This window comes from Maylandia zebra, linkage group LG6, assembly GCF_041146795.1.
Source record: "Maylandia zebra isolate NMK-2024a linkage group LG6, Mzebra_GT3a, whole genome shotgun sequence".
Classification (NCBI taxonomy): Eukaryota; Metazoa; Chordata; class Actinopteri; order Cichliformes; family Cichlidae; genus Maylandia; species Maylandia zebra.
In genome coordinates this window covers 21,220,972-21,243,537 of record NC_135172.1, presented here as the reverse complement: position 1 = coordinate 21,243,537, position 22,566 = coordinate 21,220,972, and the positions used below count along the sequence as shown (strand labels likewise).

Genomic DNA, 22,566 nt, shown 5'->3' with positions numbered 1-22,566 from the left:
GACTAGAGTAGAAAAAACACAGCCTCTTACTTTTCACGCTAGTGTGATCACTAAGGTGCAAATACACATTAGTACATGTACCATAAACTGCTGACAGGTCATTAATTCCATTCCTCAAGTAGTAAGCTTGAGGAAACACTCTGATTGTGAAGTGCTTGGACAAGTTGTAAGTGTTACTGGCACCCTGAGGCTTAGAGTGAGAAAAGTAAGAATGAAACTGATGAGTACAAAAACCAATTTTCTGATTGCTAAGCTATCACGTCATGTGCCTCTCATGATAAGTTGGGAAACAACTGGCTGTTGACACTAAGCAAACCAGATGCTAGTTGATCAGTTTCTCAGACACCATCTGTAGAAATGTGTGCCTCCTCTTTGACATAATGTAACCAAATGCCAGTTTGTGATGCCTAAATAGTAATATGAAGAATTACATTTAAAAACTATTTTAATTCTATGGAATTAAATCGGACAACCAAGAGAAAGATGCAGTTAGTTTCACTACAGCTCAGCTGGCTGGGACACCTTTAACTTGAACATCCCACCATCCTGCCACATGTTGATACATTCTTGCTTCTACAAACAGTTAAAGAGAAAACAGTTCCAAAATTAAACCGTTTCAGTATTTAGAACATCATTTCTGGAAAAAAACATTGCTGCTGGATTTACATTTCATTTAGTTCTGTTAAATTCAAGTAGCGAAACATTTCAACAGCTGATATCACCAAACTGTGTAACTAACAGCAAAGCAATCAAGTGGGGTAAAAAGCAGCCCAAATCTGAATTACATACAACTGTATAAAATCAGTACTTTAAGTGGCTGCTTAGTTACTCAGGAGACAGCTATAGTTGTAACCGTTAAGTAAAATAGCATAGATGTACCTCTATAATACATAGATAGTACATCTAGAGGATGTTCCCATGATTTTATAAGAACTCTGTCACTAGAAATATTGAGGATCCTAATTAGCGTTCTAAAAGATCTTTTGTTTTCTGTGGTGAGATGTTGGTTTTAGTTAAAAAATATAAATCAGCTGATTTAAAGACTGAGGTGAGACATTGTTACTTTTTTGGTCGGAAGTAAAGTTTCTTAGTGAGCATTGAAGCAAAACAAGGCATTTGCTTTTTCCCAACAAGCTGTGGGTCACAGGATTTTGGAACACTACAGGACCGACATTATTCTCTACAGTGGGAATTTGTGAAAATATAGCACGTCAAATATTGGTTTTGGCACTAACTGGAGCACAAAGGTGAAATCAGCACCAAGGGGCTTGAGGAGAGAAAATAACATTTCATTATCAGGAAAAATCTGTGGAAATTCTCACACATTTTTACCACAGAAAGGAGCTACAGCTGCTAAACAAGTGCTGGCATGTTCTTTAGCACAAAGCTGTGTCAAATACAGTGTTTCCCTTTCTTCAGTAGATAGCTGGGAATTGTACCTTTCCTTCAAGTTGTAACGATCAACACTGGTTCCAACTCTGTCATTCAAGCCCAGGCGCCCAAAGAACTTCTCCTGATTAAAAATGAGAGCAAGACCTCGTCGTTTGTTACACATTTTGTACTCCTCTGCAGGATTCAAGGAGCTGATTTAAAAAAAAAAAAAAAGAGTAATGAATGCAGTGTGTCTGAGTGTTTGGTACCAGATTAAAGCGATAATTTCCAGCTAATAGCCAAAAAAGTTGGAAGTAAGAATTTACCTTCTGATGAAGGAGTTGTTCTCTGTTTGTTTCTCTTTGCATACTATTGAAAAACGAATTCATATTCATAAATAACCAGCGCAATAATTACAAAATAATAATAATACAGAGCCACGTCCTGCTTTACAACTTATCTAAATATTGATGATTATGATTACCAATGATAACCATTGTATTGAAAAGAACATTGGACGGTATGGACATACAGGGAGTGCAGAATTATTAGGCAAGTTGTATTTTTGAGGAATAATTTTATTATTGAACAACAACCATGTTCTCAATGAACCCAAAAAACTCATTAATATCAAAGCTGAATGTTTGTGGAAGTAGTTTTTAGTTTGTTTTTAGTTTTAGCTATTTTAGGGGGATATCTGTGTGTGCAGGTGACTATTACTGTGCATAATTATTAGGCAACTTAACAAAAAACAAATATATACCCATTTCAATTATTTATTTTTACCAGTGAAACCAATATAACATCTCCACATTCACAAATATACATTTCTGACATTCAAAAACAAAACAAAAACAAATCAGCGACCAATATAGCCACCTTTCTTTGCAAGGACACTCTTTGCAAGCCTGCCATCCATGGATTCTGTCAGTGTTTTGATCTGTTCACCATCAACATTGCATGCAGCAGCAACCACAGCCTCCCAGACACTGTTCAGAGAGGTGTACTGTTTTCCCTCCTTGTAAATCTCACATTTGATGATGGACCACAGGTTCTCAATGGGGTTCAGATCAGGTGAACAAGGTGGCTAGGAGGAGGAGTTGGCCGTCCGACTGCGGTCTGGAGTGTGGGGCCTCCCTGCTGCTGCGGAGTCGGGGCGGTCTGCCTCCCCCCACCGCAGGGAAAAGGGTAACACCACCTGGGTCTGGGTGCAGTTCCCCCCTCCAGGGGCAAGGGTACCTAGACCCGGTTTGTACAGCGTCTCTTTATGTCTGTCTCCACGTTGGTTGAGTGTGGAGTAAGTGCATATGAGAGCATGAGGGTGGGAATGGATGTTTGTATATGTGTGTGCCTGTATTTCTGTGTCTATATGTCAGGTTGGGTATCAGGCGCCACCTCTCTGGGGACATCTCAGGCCCTCCAAGGTTTGGAGGCCTATCTCCCCCTACCACCACTTCCCCTGCCAGTGGCGGACTCCCTCAGACATCGGTGCGTTGGTGGTTCTTTGTGTCCGGGGATGGGCGTCCAGGTACACACCGGCTCACTCCTTGGCGGCCGCATATCGGGGCCTGGAGCCTGGGGCTCGCTCGGGCCACTTCGGAGGTGGGGTGCCCCCGGCCTCGGTCACTCAGGCACGGCTGGCTGCCGGCGGAGCTCACGGGCGCGTCACTGCAACTCCCCCTGGCTTCTGCTCCGCGGCTGCTGAGTGAGCCCTCATCTGGGACTCTCCTCAGCTCTTTCTGGGACAGTGGCGCGGCTGCCCCTCTGTTGGTCTTCCTTGGTCTCTTGTGTTCTGGGGGCCTCTGGATGTCTGGAGTTTTGATCTCCTCCATACCTGCTTCATGCCCTGGAGGACGGGGCTGTGGCCCCCCCACACCCTCTAGCAGATCATTACATGAAGGAACCTTTTAAAAAAAACAAAAAACAAGCGCGTCCATGCTCACAGATGTACACACGGGTGATCACACCCACAAACTACACCCTTTTTGGCTCCTACCTCAAAGCACACTGTGTTCTGTTGATCTTATGTGCTGCACAATAATGTTTAATATTTAGTATTTACTGTCATATTCCCATATATCATTGTGATGTTGTTTATTCTACTACTCTTGTTCTCTTCTGCTTGTTTTCTTTTTTCTTTCTCAGCAGGTGACCCAGGTGATTGATATATGCATTTTTTTTCTTCTTTTTTTTTCTGCTCATTCTGTTGGTTTTTGTCTTTTGCCCTTCTCCCCCGTCCCTCTTCTCAGCTGTTTCTCTTTCCCTCTTTCTTTCTCCCCTTCTTTCCCCCAGTCAAGTCTGTCCCGTATTCAGTAAGTGAAAATAAAATGAACAATAAAAGGTGAATCAAATGGACCATTACGGCAAGGCTGGGATGGTCAATTTGGTAAAGTAAATCCATTGGGCATCTTTCTTTGCCTTTAGACAACAATTCTGATGGCAAAAGAGCCAAACGGGACAGGCAAAAAAAAAAAAAAAAAAAAAAAAAAAAGAACAAGGTGGCCATGTCATTAGTTTTTCTTCTTTTATACCCTTTCTTGCCAGCCACGCTGTGGAGTACTTGGACGCGTGTGATGAGCATTGTCCTGCATGAAAATCATGTTTTTCTTGAAGGATGCAGACTTCTTCCTCTACCACTGCTTGAAGAAGGTGTCTTCCAGGAACTGGCAGTAGGACTGGGAGTTGAGCTTGACTCCATCCTCAAGCCGAAAAGGCCCCACAAGCTCATCTTTGATGATACCAGCCCAAACCAGTACTCCACCTCCACCTTGCTGGCGTCTGAGTCGGACTGGAGCTCTCTGCCCTTTACCAATCCAGCCACGGGCCCATCCATCTGGCCCATCAAGACTCACTCTCATTTCATCAGTCCATAAAACCTTAAAATAACCAGTCTTGAGATATTTCTTGGCCCAGTCTTGACGTTTCAGCTTGTGTGTCTTGTTCAGTGGTGGTCGTCTTTCAGCCTTTCTTACCTTGGCCATGTCTCTGAGTATTGCACACCTTGTGCTTTTGGGCACTCCAGTGATGTTGCAGCTCTGAAATATGGCCAAACTGGTGGCAAGTGGCATCTTGGCAGCTGCACGCTTGACTTTTCTCAGTTCATGGGCAGTTATTTTGCGCCTTGGTTTTTCCACACGCTTCTTGCGACCCTGTTGACTATTTTGAATGAAACGCTTGATTGTTCGATGATCACGCTGCAGAAGCTTTGCAATTTTGAGACTGCTGCATCCCTCTGCAAGATATCTCACTATTTTTGACTTTTCTGAGCCTGTCAAGTCCTTCTTTTGACCCATTTTGCCAAAGGAAAGGACGTTGCCTAATAATTATGCACACCTGATATAGGGTGTTGATGTCATTAGACCACACCCCTTCTCATTACAGAGATGCACATCACCTAATATGCTTAATTGGTAGTAGGCTTTCGAGCCTATACAGCTTGGAGTAAGACAACATGCGTGAAGAGGATGATGTGGACAAAATACTCATTTGCCTAATAATTCTGCACTCCCTGTATTTGTGTATCACCAAACAACCACCTACACACAAACACACACACACATTAAAATAATTGAGCTTGTTGTGACAGCTGTCATTACAGTATTAACAAAAAAAATGGCCAAAAATGCACAGAAATTATTCTACTTCTGTCTCAAATATGGTCATGCAGTTATTGTTCCATCCATTCAGAGTCCTGACAGCTGTTAACAGCTGGGTGATGCATGGTGAAAGATGGCAAAGGCTGCTAAAAGAATAGAGACAGAGAGGGACAGCTTTACTCTACAGATAATATACTGTATAGGGTAGACTTAGGGTGGCATGGGTGTATTTGACAGAAGGAATTTCATTTGGTTCAGTTTTTGTTTCTGTTTCTAAAGTTCCTGCCATGGCTGAGCAGCCGGTGTGTTTAAGGAAACGAACCTAAATGCAGACACCGAAGGAGATGGAACTGAGCTGTAAACAAAAAGCGAGCCTTTTATTGTGGCTGATGACATAAATACACAGAATAAGGCAAAAGGCGAACAGGGGCAAAAACTAAACTAAAATCTAAACTGGGCAAACTAAACTGTGATTACTATCATTAAACTATGATAACTACTGACAGGAACATGATCCTGAGCAGGAACATGCAAATAACTATGATGAAAAACCAAGAACATGAACATGACCTGAGCAAACACATGAAAAACGTCTAACCTGATGTGAAGTGAAGGGAAGGAACACAGATGACATTGACCGAATGAAACACAGAGACTAAATACACAACTGGGGAAACAGCTGACACAAATGAACATAACAACATCACAGGGAAAGAGTAAAACTAAACACACTGAACAAAGAAACACAAGAATAAAAAAAATCAGGAAACACGGAGAGACGTAGACATGACAACACAGGCTTGACAACATGAAACACAGACACGAAATACAAGTCATACTGACACAGAAGACAAGAACAGACTCACACAAGGGGACATAGATGAAAACTTAAACTAGAATAACATTCAACTAAATCCTAAACGATAATACTAACACAAGACTTAACATATTTTCAGTATAAGAAATGAAAAATACAAAATGAACATGCTGGGTCACAGGCCCAGCCCCTGACAGCACATTATCATGGTCATAGGCTCTACTTTGAACTGTGTGTTTCATATTTACTCCACACTCATACATATTTTAGTACAAAATGACAGGATGGTGGACAGAATACTGTGGACATCAACATTTGTTGAGATCCACCTTAAAAATCCAGCACAGGTAATTAGATCAATGTCACCCTATTTAATTTGAATTCAATGTTGACTTTGCCATAATAAAATAATACTTTTTTAAAATTTTGTAACTTTGCACTTTGTTTCACTTGTGCTTTGGTATGAACAAGTATTCTCTCTTCCATATTTCAAAATAAGTTTTCAGTTTATATAAATCACAGTCTGAAATACTCACCTGCCTTATTCTCAGTTTCTACTGTGTCTGTAGCAAAACTTAATGGGAAGGTCATAGAGAACCTGGCACCTGTTGTAGTAACATAGTGATTGCCTCAAGGAATTCAATTGCTGGACATTTCAGTTCAAATCATCCTATAGAGGCATTTTGTAGCCCTGCCCCCAGCTGTCTTTGTTGAATCTGAAGTATTGCCTTCCGTCAAGGATCTGAGTTGTCAGAAATCTCCACCCACGGTCATTCATTCATGTATGCAGATGATGAAAGGTTGCAGTGGTATCACTTTACCACAGATGTCTGTGTTTGGTGATGATTTTGCTACAGAGATGATTGTGAAAGTATAAGTTTATACTGAGCAAACTCAGTTAAGCAGTTTAGTAGCTCAGTGCTTACGATTTCCTACTACTTAAATATTTTTTATTTATTTTCTTCCTATGTTTGATCAACATAGGCTACTGACTGTGAACTACAATAATGGAGAAGTGTTCACAGTTTCAGCTGCTCGAGAGAAGAATGGTGATTGCAGTCCAAAGATTTGTAGATCAACCAGTTGATATACAGAAAGCACAAGATATCGTTGATAACAAATATAGCTGAACGTTAGACCAGCCTTTGTGTGTCCTACAGGAGCTTTCAAGAAATTATTAGGAGTGTAAACCAGACAAGGAGGTGGGAGATGTAGGCTATTGATTTATTTATGATGCTGAGGAGAAGGAAGTAATGTAGATAAGAAAGACTTTTTTGCCACAGTTAAAGATCACCTTTTATCAGTGCATCAGCAACCTTAGACCTGAATAACTAGATCAGGTTGAAAACAACTGTTAAAGTGTAGTGACACAGATTAAATGTAACGTGAATCACATAAGAATGATTATGTTGATTTAATAAACTGCTCTCTCAGTGCCTGCGATCATCCTCTACCAGCAAAGCCTAACTGCTGTTCTTCATCATGGGAGAAATCAAACGTCTGCTTATTGATCAGAAAATAAATATGGTTTTAAATATTAGTTTGATCAAGTTTATTTTGTTATGCATGTTCATGTCATGGATTGTAAACATCTCAGAGAGGAGACGTGCTTGCATCCCAACAAGGATCGCCTAGACAATCTGTAACACTGTGGGTGGACCAGTGTAAATATTAATAGCATCAATACCAACACTGGTACTGGTATGAGATTGATACTAGCACAAAGACTGTTACTTTGATTCTCTCCTCTAAGTTCAGTTTATTGCTCCCGTTCATTTGAAAACAGGTCTGTGCAAACACCCCTCCTCTCACGCTTTGCTCCGCCCCCTCCTCCATGCTCTGCTGTGTTTAGTTGACTGGCAGTCGTGTGACAGTACACAACCCATCTATGGAAAGCAGAATATTTACATCACCCAATGATAGGCAAATTTAGTTCTGTTTCACAGCAGCATTCAGGATGGTAGGTTGTTAGTCTCCCCTGAAAAACTAACCTTTGGAAAAGTCAAGAGGACACTTACCTTTTTACTATCGATCATGAATTCTTACTCAGTGTTTAAATCACAATAAAGACATGAAAAGTGTTTTTGTGGATGATTCAAGTTGTATAGATTTGTGATTAAATCACAAGTTAGATTGTCCGATTATTGTAATCTCAATCTAATGACAGACAGAACGAGCCTGTTGACTTCTTACTCAGTGCAAACACTGGGAAAAGAAGGAAGTAAAACACATAACATACTGGCTACTGGCATTTATCTCATACTGAGTATGACAAGCACGGACTGTTTCCCAGGTCACCTCAGTGGTTTCGACGTGGAAGACACTCATATTTTGAACACTTTGGTGGCATTTTGATTTATTTTGTAGTAATGTCGCCTTCCTGTTTTGCTGTTTGTATTTGATGTGGAGCACCTTGTGATTTTATCTTGCAAGGTGCTGTGAAAAGTAATAAAACTTACTTCTTTGCTGTAAATCAGTTTTGCTTTCATTTAACCTGCTTCTAAACCATTTCAGGACAAATAAGAGAATCCACACACACACACACACACACACACACACACACACACACACACACACACACACACACACACACACACACACACACACACACACAGCAAGAAAACTAATAAAGTAAGAGATTTTATTGAGGGCAAAGCAGTAAGTAAAATCCATAAAATCATTAAAGTAATGCAAAAAAATACACTGTCAATGTGTAAATGCAAATACACATTACAGAACAGAAATTCCCTTTTTTTAAGTACGGTAGTAAGCATCTCCAAATGATGCTGTCCCTCCTCGACTTCTAAAAGAGGTGTTACCTACAGTTGGTCCTTTGGTTCTTGAGCTGGTAAACCATAGTCTGATGTCAGGTGTTGTCCCTAAAGATTTTAAACATGCAGTAGTTCAAACCCCTGATTAAAAAACCTGCTCTTAATCCTACGGTTATTGCAAATTACAGGCCTATCTCCAAACTACCTTTTCTTTCCAAAATTCTTGAAAAGGTAGTTTACAGCCAAATAATGGCCTTCCTGGAAAAGCAAAATGTTTTAGAGGTTTTCCAATCTGGTTTTAAACCCTTTCATAGCACTGAATCAGCCCTTTTAAAAGTTTTTAATGACATATTTTTAGCGACTGATGCTGGGGACTGTGTTGTTCTTGTGCTTTTAGATTTGACAGCTGCGTTTGATACCGTGGATCATGCCATTTTATTCTCTCGTTTGGAGCACTGGGTGGGCATTAGGGGCACAGCACTGGAGTGGTTCAGGTCCTACTTGACGGGGCAAACTTTTTGTGTCAGCTTTGGTGACTATGTGTCGTCCTCCGCTCCCCTCTTGTGTGGTGTCCCACAGGGCTCAGTTCTAGGCCCCCTCCTCTTCTCTTTATATCTGCTTCCTCTTGGTTCTGTACTGAGAAAGCACGGCATTGCTTTCCACTTTTATGCTGATGACTGTCAGATCTATGTCCCTCTAAAGAAAAAAGGCAGATATCTTACACAGCCATTACTTCAGTGTCTCGATGACATTAAGGCTTGGATGTCTGTTAACTTTTTAAAATTCAATGATAAAAAGACAGAGGTGATGGTTTTTGGTAGCCCCACTGAGACCCCCAATGTGTATGTAGATTCCCTGGCACAGTATGTTAAGCCAACTGTCACAAACCTGGGGGTCAAAGTGGACTGTGATCTGAAGTTTGATAATCAAATTAAGGCAGTGGTAAAATCTAGCTTCTTTCACCTCAGGCAGCTGGCAAAAATAAAGCCAATTCTTTCACGGCAGCACTTTGAGACAGTGATCCATGCCTTTGTTAGCACTCGGCTGGATTACTGTAATGCACTTTATATTGGGGTCAGCGCATCATATATTAGCCATCTACAGAGGGTGCAAAATGCCGCAGCTCGTCTTTTAACTGGCACTCGAAAGTTTGAGCACATTTCCCCTGTTTTAGTTTCACTTCACTGGCTGCCGATTTCTTTTAGGATTCATTTTAAAATTCTTTTATTTACTTTTAAAGCCCTCCATGGCCTAGCTCCATCTTATCTCTCTGAGCTGCCACAGCCTTATACACCCACTGCTCCTGAAGATACCTAGGACTGGGCGTAAACTTAGAGGAGATCGTGCTTTTGCTGTAGCAGCTCCCAAACTGTGGAACGAGCTTCCTTTAGAGATTAGACAGGCCAGTTCTTTATCTGTTTGTAAGTCACTCTTGAAAACCCACCTCTTTACCCTGGCCTTTGACACCACGTGAGATGTTGGTTTTTTATTTTTGTTGTTTTTAGGTGATTCGATGCTGTTTTATCTTGTTTTTGTTTTAACATAGGGCTGTTTTAATTTTATGTTTTATGTGTTTTATTTATTTATTTTGCTGTTTTCTGTTATTCTATTGTTTTAACTTATTTTCTGTACAGCACTTTGTTCCTGTGCTGGGTATTTTAAAGTGCTTTATAAATAAAATTGGACTGGATTGGATAAGCTTGAGGAAACACTGTGATTACGTAATGTTTAGACAGTTTGTTAATGTTACTGGATCCCTGAGGCTTACAGTGAGATATGTATGGATGAAACTAATGTGTACAAAAATCCTGATTTCGTTTCCTGATTGCTAAGCTGTCTCGTCTGAAAAATAACTGGCTCAAAGACAAAGTCGAAACTGACTCAACCGCCAAGACTCCCTGTCTTTTCAGTGGAAGGGTCCACTGTAAACTGTTCTGAACTTGATATAAAATAAGGCAAAATGAATGTATTTCTCTGCACTAAAGCATCATTCTGTTGCTTCTAGAGTCATTTCAGTACAGTAGTTTTACAAAGACTGTGGTTCATAATCAGCATGCAATTTTAAAGCAATTCAAGCACTAAAGCTTAAAAGTAATAAGGACACAGAACAACATAGTTGAACAACAAATATAAACCTGATCATTTTGAGACTGAGGTGTGTCATTGTTACTTTTTTGGTTGGAAGTAAAGTTTCTTGGTGAGCATTGAAGCAAAACAAGGCATTTGCTTCTTCCCGATAAATCTTGGTTGACATGGTGTTGGAATATTCCTCAGTGACACTTTTCTGTTGACCCGTGTGAGTAACTCTGTGAATTCCAGGCTATCACCATACTTTTGAAGCAGCTGACAGAGATCCTGGATATACCACGAACCGTTTTCCCTCTCCCGGAAGGAGTAGTAGCCTAACAAATAATGACAACAGCAAAACGGCAAAAATGAACATGGATGTCGAGGTAAAAGTAAAGAGGACAGATTTTCTGAGGGCTATGAAATATTTTATACCAGGATTTATTTAAGCTGACTCTTATGGTTTCACTTAAGAAATAAAATTCTATTGAAGCATTTGTTCAGTTTTTGCTCACTAATAAATGAGCTTACAAGCACATATAAACAAACAGTGTATAGCAAGAGTTGGATAGTTTGTGACACTGTAATGACGGTGACACACTCAGAGCATTACCAAAGCAGGGAAGATTTGTCAGAAGTCTAGCCTTTAAAATAATACTAACATCACATTTCTACCTTATGGAAAAAAAACACTCTGCTTTGTGTCTTTGATATTTCCTCTCAGTCAAAATAAAAATAAAAAGGTTTAGTCAAATGCCAGAAGACTCACCCTGAGCCACAGAATAGCACATGATGAAATCAGCCCCAGCAGGGAGGGTCTGTATGGTGCTGGCATCCATGAACACCTTTTCTTCAGACTCCATCGTAGAAGCTTCGGTCACTGTAACTGACACATCAAACTCTTTTCCGCGACATGCCTGGAGATGGGGGGTGAACATTGGTTTCCAGTTGAATTAAATCAAATTAACTGGTTGTTGGACTTTCTGACAAACAGAAGACAGACTGACAGACTTCACTTCCTCCTACACCTCCTTCTCCATCATCTTCAACACTGGCTCTCCTCAGGGATGTGTTATAAGCCCCCTGCTGCACACTCTACTCTCTTATAAGTGCTCAGCCACAATGTCAAGTTTGCAGATGACACAGCAGTGGTGGAACTCATTTTTGGCACATATGAGACAGTTTTGTTTACCCAACTCTCATCCCAAAGAATGCAACACAACAAAACATCCAGACTGAGACTCATGACTACGTTATGAGTTGGAATGACTGTAAACCTGTTGAATCTTTAAAAAATGGCTACACCAGGTTAATCTGATGGACTCGTATGGGTTTTTGTGTTTTGTACCTGTATTACGAAGATCTTTGGCTTTCCAACAAGGTCCGGGCACTTGTCCCCTTTGAACTTGGACGTGATCTCCTGGATACTGATTTTTCCATCGTGGCAATAAACGTGGTTATCATCTCCATGACTCAGGAAGGCGAGCAAAAAGCAATCAGCATCTGAGTGATCTTCCTCCGCAGCTGGTGGGACAACAAGTACTTGTTAAACTTGCAGCGAAAGTTGGATTTGACAAAGATATTTTTGCAGCAAAGCAACAAATTGAATTATGTAAGAACTCAAACTATGGTGATGATTTTCTTTGTCCATCTCGATGCATGCTGGTCATTTGAGAGAAACAAATGATTATGTGGGTACCTTTGGCGATTTCATCTAGGACTGCCTCCAGCTTGAGGTTATTGTGACATTTCACTTCAAAGTTTAGATCCTTCAGTCTGAACAGAAAGTGAAAATGAGTTGATTAGTTTAGCAGATCAATGGTCAAAATTTTTTTATTGTTCTTTATTAGCAATATAAATTCCTTAGACAAGGATCTGCTCGGATCAGGATTGATTGGACCTTTTTCAGAGTCCTATAAATTTCAATGCCTCAATATTTCTGCTTCTGCAGACACTCCAAAGCATCAGCTATTACCACCACAGGAGAGACGGTCATAGGATTCTTTCTAAAATCCACAACCATCTCTTCAGTTGTTGATGCAGTGGGAATAACTTGGACCAGTGTGAAATCAACCTCTATAGGGCCACGATCACACTCTGTAGTGGGGATTGTGATCAGGGTCATCACTATTAAGAAGAAAAACAATCACCAAGTTCTCTGTGAACTTAAAAAAATATAGCATATGACATATTGTCTTTGGCACTCCCTGGGGCACAGAGGTAAAAGATTGCAGCCCTGGGGCGATACTAGTAAAGAAGAAAAATATTCAGTTTTACCACAAAAATGATCAACAACTCTAAACACGTGCTGGCATGCTCTTGAGCATGAAGCTGTGCCAAAAACAGGTTTCCTCGTTCTTCAGCAGATAGCTAGAAGGTTGTACCTTTTCTCCAAGTTGTCACGATCAACATTGGTTCCACGCCTCTCAGGCAGTTCCAGGCGCCAGAAGAAGTCTTTCTGGTTAAAAATGAGTGCAAGACCTCGTCGTTTGTTGCCCATCTGGTACTCCTCTGCACCATCCGAGGAGCTGATTTTAGAGTAAACAATTTGCAGTAAATGCAGGCAACATTCTCAGTGTCTGGTACCAGAATAAAGTAAGATTTTCCAGCTAATAGTGTTTACCTTTCAATGGTGACCTCATTCTGTCTTTGGTTCTCTGTGCACATTATCAAAAAGCACATTCGTAAATAACCAGTGCAAGAATTACAAAATAATAATGCAAATCTTGCTTTACAGCTTATTTAAATACTGCAATATTCTTTTTTGTTAAACCATAGAGCTATAAGTGCTGCTAGTGCTGGGGTCAAGTAGCCATTTTTCCATACACTCAGAGTCCTGATAGTTGTCAATAGCTGGGTTACAGGCGGAGGAAGGTGGAGAAAGACTGTTGAAAGACCAGAAGCCGTGTGGAACAGCTCTATTCTCCACACCCATTCTGCAGAATGGGTGTGTCTGGCATTGAGGCAGAAATGTATTATACTAAGGTGTCTTGACATGAATGCTGCTGTCGCTCTATAAACTGTATATCTTCTGCGACACAGCAAAATCCAACCTCAATAACCTTCATGCAGCTATGATTTGTTTATTTTCTTTTTCTTTTTTTTTTAAATCCAGCACAGGTAATTAGGGGGAAACTGTTGGATATCCATTCATGCATATGAAGCACTTTTATAGATTTATGCAGGTCAGTTTCCTCAAGACATCAAGTCACTTTGAATGATATTTACTATAATTATTATCTGCATGACAGTCAAATCAAAAGGAAAGTTAAGTGGATGATTAAAGTCACCCTGTTGGCTTTGTTTTACAGTTTGTTTCACTTTTTCTTTGTAGGAATATTCTCTCTTCCCTATTTCAAAAGAAGCTTGTAGGATTGAAATGCTCACCTGTCATATTGTTAGTTTGTGGTCGTCTGTGTAGGAACACTTCCTGGGAAGGTCATAAAGAAACAAAAGTTTTCACTTTGTAAATGATACAACATGAGGCACCTGATTCAAAAGGTGACTGACCTGATCAAATTTAAGGCAAAGGTGTGACAGCACCTGTATGGGTCACACGTCTATTCTCAATTTAAAACAAAAATCTTAATCTGTTACCTGTACAATAGTCTCCTGCCCTGTTAGACCTTTCTTCCGACTGACACAGCGAGAAAAACATATTTGCCAGATTAAATCATGAATGAAGAACCAGGCTGTAGCCCCGCCCACCGGAATCTCATTGGATTGCAGCACTCTGTTCTGTGCTCCTACAGGGCAGGGGAGGTGTCTCTACTGCCAGCAGCAGATACCGACACAGAGGCTGCAACTCAACTGCCTGCTCAGACCCACAGTCAGTGTGACCTTTGAACAGCCTGTAATGACAAACTTCAGTTGACATTATAACGTTTGGTGCGTACGGGCTGCTCTGACAGCCAAACTTGCACTGCAGTATACATGTTGTACCCAGTTGTACCCAGTTTCTCAAAAGCAAAGATTTCTTCAATCTTTGCTTTTGCTGTTTGGCCTAAAGAGGTTGGGTCATTACCGCCTTGCCTCATCCTGTCACGTGATCACCTGACACAACATGCGTTTCTTTCCGCTGTTGTTCTTGGTGGTTAAAGCCCACAGGAGCACCTGGCTGCAGCCAGACCCTTCTCGGTTAAAGGGAGCAGTTTGCAGCAGGTGTTCGTTTAAGCTGTAGTGCTACCGAGTGACCACAAGGAAGCGCTGTTTTCTTACCTAACTTTAAATATTGATATCAAAAGTGGAAAGTCAAACAGGAACGCTTTGTCAGTGTGTGTCAGGCTAATAGTATGTAAGATTGTTTAATGTGATGAGGTGAAAACTTGACAATCTTATCAGGAACCAATATGACGACAATATTCTCAGGAGTTTCTAGGAAGTCTCCCCTTCTTCACTTCCCCTAATGTAGTTTTTAATAAAATCATAAAGATGTCTTTCCAAATGTGCCCAAAGGAAAACGTTTTTTGTTGGAATAACTGAAAAAGTAAAATCCTCTTAATCAAGATATATATGATTTTAGGTTACAGTGTTTAACGTTTTTAGTTAATGAAAAATTGATTAATCTGAAAATTTTTAAATTGAATTTTTGTAATCAACTCATGGTTATTCTGCTTAAATAAAATTTCACTACTGCGAGCAAGGGTTTTTTTTGTACCTTTATTTAAACTGTTTATTTCCCATGTATAAAAATCATGCTACATCTAATTGATTTTCTCTTGTTATGTTTTAGTTAGACCAGAAAACCAGACTAAAAATATTTGAGCAGACAGTCTGGCATTTACCATCATAAAGCATTTACCATCACCATAAAGATGATGCCTTTATGAAAGCTGGAAAGAAACCCTACCCAAAATCAAAACTGAGGATCTAAGTCTTCTCTCTGTGGCCTACGACTGACAGTTACATATCAATCTGAACAAAGGGCTAAGGTTTACACAAGATCATCATCTACTCTGAAGAGACAAAACAGCTGACTATGCCAGAACTTGCAGTGCCCTGGGAAGAGGATATGGAAGAAGCAATTGAGCCAAAACATGCAAAGTACCAAGAGCCCATTGAGAAGAGACTGAAAGGGCCCTCTGTCAGCACAGCTCAAAAAGGCTGGGTATTTTGTATCAGGTTTTTTATTACAGGAGAGGCAAAGAAGATGGCCATTAAAACCATGAGTGAAGCTGGGTTTTGATTAAAAGGGCTGACCTGTGGGTGGTTTCTGCTGGGGCACAAGTCAGGGCTTGATCAACCTCAGCTGGGTCACCTGTGTAGGATGTCTGATGCAGGTTTTGGTCCATTTTGGAGTGTGGTTTGACATTCTGCATTCTTATATGAAATAAAATAATGAAACACACTCTCATCAATCACCGACTTGACAACCTCCAAGTCTGAGTTTTTTTGTCATTTTTTTTTAGGTATGGTGTAAATTAAAGCTCATTTGGGTTGATCTTTGCTATAAAAACTTCTCCAGGAATAGTTCTCCAGGCTTCTTGAAGGACATTTAAAGCTCTTCTTTGAATCTTGGTTGCTTTTTTGTTCTAATCTATGTCAAGATGATCCTACACTGCTTCAATAATATTGAGGTCCGGGCTCTGGGGAGGCCAATCCATGATTGATAGTCTTCCACTGTGTGTTTTTCTATGCAGGTATGCTTTTATTGAACTGGGACTTCTGGGACTCTTTTTGGGATCCTTGTCACGCTGAAAAATATAGCTAATGCCAGTAAGACACTTTCCAGTATTACATGGTAGATCAAAACATAATGGTACTTTTCTGCATTAAAGTATGGCTTCTTGACAGCCACCCTTCCTTCCACTGACACCATTTCTGATGAGGCTTTTGCAAACAGTAGATGGATCTGCTCCTGTGCAAATTCACTGGCCTCATCCAACATATATATAGATATGATTAAAACATGTCACCTTAGACACTTAGACTCATTTACTTAAAAACGATGGATAACAAGGTAACAGTTAAAGCACAACTATTTTTATTGCAAATTTAAAAGATGTTTCTACAAGTCACATCTGCACCAGTCAGCACTTCAGATACGGTAGAGATAAACATCAACTTAATCACTTAATCTTGTTATTGTCACAGAAAAGGGAAATGTGCTGTGCTGTTTTCTTTTACAGTTCACTATTCGCTAATGACATCTTGAAAATTAAGCGATTTCAGGAAATCTAGACGAAGCTCTAGCAGGTTACTCAGGTTGTGATGAGTTTAAAAGAAATCGCTGAACTGATCTCTGGGGGTGGGTGAAACAAATAAAACAAACAAAAAAAAACCCCCCCAAAACAGCTCCATCTATTATAATTAAATAAAGTAACCAATAATGGTTTGGTACTGGAAGCGACATTTATATATACTTAATATATTTCTCATTGTCAACAAATGACATGTTTTAGGCAGGGAAAGCTGAACCGTACATTAATTTTAACAACAAAACAAAACTCATTATCCTTTTACAGCTGAGGGGTAAAAACAGTTTTTTTTCCCATTGAATTAAAACAGTTCAGTCAGAAGTGTTCAAACTGAACATGGTCACAGTCTTTTTTTAATGTAAACTTCTGAGGAAGTTATGCAGACTTCACAGAAATATAAAATAAACTGCTGGTTTAAAGGCAAACCACAGAAACCCTGAACAATATATATAAATAATCAATGACATAGGAAAGATATTAATTGTCCACTCTCCATCTAAAAAAGGAGGCAACAGACACAGATTAGTGCAAACCCAGTAGCTCTATCCCTGAGAACATCTAAGAAAGACAGAAAGTTTATTGCTAGCATCCTTCTGTTAGTGTTGAGTTTCTGAAAGGGTCAGCTGACAGTCTCGTGGCTGTGGTGGCGTCACAGCTCAGTCTTTACTTCATACTGGCACACACACGACGCTCTCTGACTGTCCAGGTAAGGCTTACATCCCAAGTGCATAACTGCATCGAAAAGCAAAGTCACTGCTGACTCACATGCTGTAAAACAGGCAACACGAGAAATAATATGAACAGAAAAATCAGCTCACATCAATTCAAGCTCATTTATATAGCACCGAAGCGTAACAGCTGCCTCAAAGTGCTTTAAACTGTGGGGTAACAACTGTACAGCAAACACTTTATGATGGTCGGGAGTAAAAAAAACTCCCTTTTAACAGAAAGAAACAGTGAGGTGCAGCCATCTCGAATGACTGGTTGTGGGTGAGAGGAGAGTGGAAAGAAAAGAGGAAGAAACAGGAGGAGAGAAGGCAAAAATGTAATGACATGCTGCGGTGGCATATAAACCTGTGGGGTTAAATAAAAGGAGATGAGTAGAGAAGAAGTGCTCACAGTGTATCACATTACATCCTGCAGGAGCCTGAACAGCAGCAAGGGATCCTGAAAGGGTGGTTCAGGGTCACCTGACCAAGCTTTACCACAGACTTTATCAAAAAGAAACTCTTTCAATCTAATCTTAAAACTAGAGAACGTGTCTGAGTTCCAAATTCAAACTGGGAGCTCTGCCTCTCATTCAACTTTTAGAAACTCTAGGAAAAACAAGTAAGCCTGCAGTCTGAGATAACACGATAGGACTTAGGGCCAAATATAATGACCTCAGTTTTGTCTTAATTTATAAGAAAAACACTACAGGACATCCAGGTGTTTAATACATCACTGGAGTTTAACTCATTGAATTTTTTTATCAGGCTTCATTTATAAATAAAGCTGGAGTCTGCACAGCACTGAAACTGTTTTCTAATAATACTGTCTCAGGGAAGCATGCATACTGGTAATATAAACAGAATCAGACTCAATACAGAACCTCGTAGAACTCCATGAATAACTTTTGTGTAGGCTGCGATTAAGTGATTAATTATAGAATTAATCGCTGACTAAGGTCTTTCCCCTAGTCCTAAATATAGACAAAAAGACAGCAAAAATGATTTTTAGATCACCCCACTTACAAAACTCTTAATTTCTTCAGTTTATCAATAATAGAAGAATGACTGAACAGTGCCTTTTGCACCATTAACAACAGCTGGGTCTCAGAGGCTTTTCTCCATTTACACCTTTCCGCTACAGCTATAGTATGCATATTGCTAAAACTTTATTAATACTAAAATGACTGCTTCAAGTCATTCGGAATATTCATCATTCCTGTGCAGTATTATAGCATGTTTTATTACTTCCTGGAATAAAATGGTGAAAAAAGCAGGAAAAAGGCTTGAAAGGAACTTAGGATTGTAAAAGCTGAGTTGCTAACACCATGCCTCTGTTTAAATAAAGTGTCACGGGGTGACAGTGAGTCTGGCTAACTGGCTAATCTAAACAGATTGAAGCAGTGCACTTCCCCCTGTTTAAGATGTGTTTTATCACCTGTGTAACAAGCTGTGGGTGATTCACAGGTTCTTTAAAGTAACCTCCCAATTTTACTAACGTAGCACTCTTACAATCTTACAAGGCTGTAAGAGCGGCATGTTCAATAAAGCCAATCAAATCATAACACAAACAAGTGATTTAGAGAGCAAATATGTATGTTGTAGTTGTAACAGATTTGTATTGTATGACATGCAAAACTACTCTATAATATGGTATGATATATTTGTTTTTTACTTGAGTTTCTATTCATTTCTATAAAGATCTCCAAACGTAGCACCTAAGCAAACTTAGTCCACAAAATCTGTTTGCCTTTTTGCACAACCTCTTAAAATTATTTCCTAAACCACTGCTCTCTTACCTTGGACAGTTTGGGCCAATCCCAGAGTCCTCTGCACATTCCTGCAGATTTTCTCCAGACAGACCTGGAACTCCTTATCACAGTCGTGTTTCTCCCGGCCACAGGTGTCATAGCAGCGGTCATGTTGGTTACAACATTTGGTCATGGACGGGATGCCAACGTCAAACTGGATGAACACATATCAGTTACTCAGCAGCTGTTGGTTATACACACGTTTTGGACTTGACTAGAGAAGGACACTACCAGAATGAGATGCACACTTCTGTAAATGTTATAGTACTGCAGTTCTGTGCTCTGTTGCTGAAGTTAATTCAATTAACTGTATTAATTAAGTTGATTAAACATGTTTCTACAGCCTTGTTCATCATCGACAGACCACTCCAGCAATATTCTGTTAGTTTCTGGTCTGACCCGCTGTGGTCAGAAACTTTTGGATTTCTGGTCAACTCTTTGTCCAGGAACTTTGAATTTTACTGTGAATATTTTCAAAGACTTCCTTGGATTTCAGCGTGTATTATGGTATCTTTTATACACTGGTGTTTGTGTCATATAGATTAAATTTGAAACACGTGTTCTTCTATCTCAAGGATTATTACATGACATTTATTAAGTGCATATTATGGTAACAAAATGCCAATTTTAGCCATTTAAGAATAAATGTACAGAATTGTAACGTGTGCAAAAAGTGAAGTGAATACTTTCTGAAGCAAATGTATCTGGAGCCAACACTGCCAATAATACTGACCTAAGCAGTTTAGCTACATTTTACACAAACTGCAGCTTGTACTATGGACTTGCGTGTCTATTTCTGTGTGTATACTCAATGTATTTAAATAAGACAAATAAAATGATATACAAAATGATGCCCTTCAGCATGCTGGATGCACATGGTAACACGCTTTGAACTACCTGAATTCCAAACAGGGGGGAACCACATCCGTTGGGCGGTGGATTTTTGTACCCGGGACGAGGCACCGGCTTGTACCCTTTGAGACAGGAGCAAAGTTGATAAGATTTCTTACTCTTCAACTATCTGTTATCTTGCAGTCAGAGGTTACATGTTTACAGATAATTAAAAAAGGCTAGCGGTGCCACAGATAGTGCTGTGCAAATGTCTTGAAACACCCCTCATTTCTTTATATTTTAATTTCAATAACCCAGACTTTCTTGTCATTTTTAAAGTGGTCTCGAGCAATAGTTCTCTGGCCTTTCTGAAAGTCTTTCAAAAGTCTTTCTGCTTTTTCATTCATCTTGAATCCAAGCCTTGGACCTGGCCATTTTCACCATTCACGCAAAAAAAAGGGTCTTAACTCAAAAAAAGAGCAAAAAAAAAGAAGCTTAACTTAGCAAAGAAGCACCAAATGAAAATGTATTTTTAGTCTCTTTGTTGCAAAAATACAACAGGCTTCTGTTCCCATTACTATAATTGAATCTGTTAAAATGCTAAAGATAACACAGCTTGACAAGCCTATGATTGTATTTTTATATCCATAAGTTGAATCCCAAAGAGCTATTAGCTAAAAACCAGTATGGCGTTCAGGGAATCCTTAAAAAAAAAAAAATTGGGGAAACTCAACAAGTGCAGGACAGAAGAAGTAGTGGCACGCATGAAAAAGCCTCTCTACAGCTGATGTACAGTATCTTAAAAGTTTTAGCTATTTTTAAAGGACATAACTAACACAGGACCTGAGAGATACATCTTGCATCAGCTGACCATCTATTGTTTGCTGAAGCCTCATCTAAAACTGTCTCAGCTGAATAATGCCTGTCAAGAAGCCAATCTTAATTAAGGGAAACAGGAAGAAAAGGCTGTGGTATGCCAAGGTACACAAGACCTGGACTGAAAATTAGTGGGAACAGGTCTCGTGGAGTGAAAAATCCAAGTTTAAATGTTTTGGGTGTCAATACATACAGAGGTGGTCAGGAAAGAGGTACATCAGGGAGTGTCTACAACCATCAGTACAACAAACTGGAAGCTCTTTGAGGATGTTTTTCAGCCAGTGGTGTTGGGTCTTTTCGAAACTGATGGAAATATGCAGTAAATTGCCATCACATTTTGACCCACCATGCATTATAATCTGGAAAGCGTCTGATTGGCAATGCAGTACCAATTTAGTAAAGCATACCTGGTTAGAAAAACAAAGTGTAAAAAAATCAGTCATGGATTGACCTCCTCAGATCCCGGATGTCAAAATTATTGAAGCAGTGTGGGATCATCTTGAGAGAGAACAGAAGGAAAGGCCAACATCCAGAAAAGAGCTTTGAATGTCTTTCAAGAAGCCTGGACAAATATTCACAAAGACGACCCAAAGAAATTATAAGAAAACTTATCTAAGAGAGTTCAGGCTGTGTTCAAGAATAATGCAGGTGATACCAAATTATGTTTTTGCGTTGTATACTGCATTTCCATGTATGTTTGCACATGTTTCAATTCATTCATTTCTGCATTCATTTCTCATTCTTTTCATAAGAAAGTATGAAGAGATGAGGGTTGTTTGAGACTTCTACACAGGACTGAAGATGGTCGCGCCAACTATTAAATTAACGCAAACCCTTTTCAAGCTGATCTAAGAGAAAGTTGTGGCATAAATAATTAATTTACAAGCCTGACTAATAACAGGGAAATTCCTAAATTACACACTCTAGATGTCATAAACCCATTCTTAACTTGGAGAAAGAGCTTGAAAGCTGGAGTAATGACCTAGCTTACCATCACTACATCTGTAATGACACAGTCCGTCATCCCCACCAAACAAGTCCAGTGCTGCATTCAAGTACGTGTCAATCTTGTGGATCCCGTTGCGAATGGTTTTTAGAGTCATCCTCCAGTCTGGAGTCTCCGGCTCGTGATTGCTAGCAGACACTCGTGAAAAATATCCGCAACAGCAGAAACCCAACAGAAAGACACAGATGTAGCTGGGGTACTTCATGGTCTACTTATCGTCAGGGCCAAAAAGCAGCGTTTTCTTGCACATTGGTTTTGATTAATTCCTAAATACGTTGTCTTGATAGCATTTTAACTGTCACACTAGCTTGTTTTCATTCCGAAAACACATAGGTGGCATGAACTACGATGTCGTTTCCGGGTTTGGTGGTGTCACGTGACCGCTGGTAAACAAATTATGGTGACGTTAAAAGAAAAAGTGCGCTGTCTATATTAGAAATGGGATTTACTCTTATTTGCCCTGTATGTCTACTGTACAAACTGAACTGGAATGACTGGCTGTTCGCTTTATAATTT

The 22,566-nt window shown here is 39.8% G+C and overlaps 2 protein-coding genes across 2 annotated transcripts; both read right to left on the bottom strand.

The window, feature by feature from the left end:
• Positions 1–8,411: 8,411 nt before the first annotated feature.
• LOC101464210 (caspase-6) lies at positions 8,412–14,380 on the bottom strand. The gene is made up of 8 exons (XM_004549408.5): positions 14,220–14,380; positions 14,010–14,052; positions 13,246–13,279; positions 13,007–13,150; positions 12,322–12,398; positions 11,971–12,146; positions 11,392–11,539; positions 8,412–10,957 (listed from the first exon to the last, which is right to left on the bottom strand). Exons 2-8 carry the CDS (start codon positions 14,014–14,016, stop codon positions 10,722–10,724), a joined length of 822 nt encoding a protein of 273 aa, XP_004549465.2. The 5' UTR covers positions 14,017–14,052; positions 14,220–14,380; the 3' UTR covers positions 8,412–10,721.
• Positions 14,381–16,582: 2,202 nt separating this feature from the next.
• pla2g12a (phospholipase A2, group XIIA) lies at positions 16,583–22,542 on the bottom strand. The gene is made up of 4 exons (XM_004549403.4): positions 22,036–22,542; positions 20,235–20,311; positions 19,326–19,491; positions 16,583–17,587 (listed from the first exon to the last, which is right to left on the bottom strand). Exons 1-4 carry the CDS (start codon positions 22,253–22,255, stop codon positions 17,469–17,471), a joined length of 582 nt encoding a protein of 193 aa, XP_004549460.1. The 5' UTR covers positions 22,256–22,542; the 3' UTR covers positions 16,583–17,468.
• Positions 22,543–22,566: the final 24 nt, after the last annotated feature.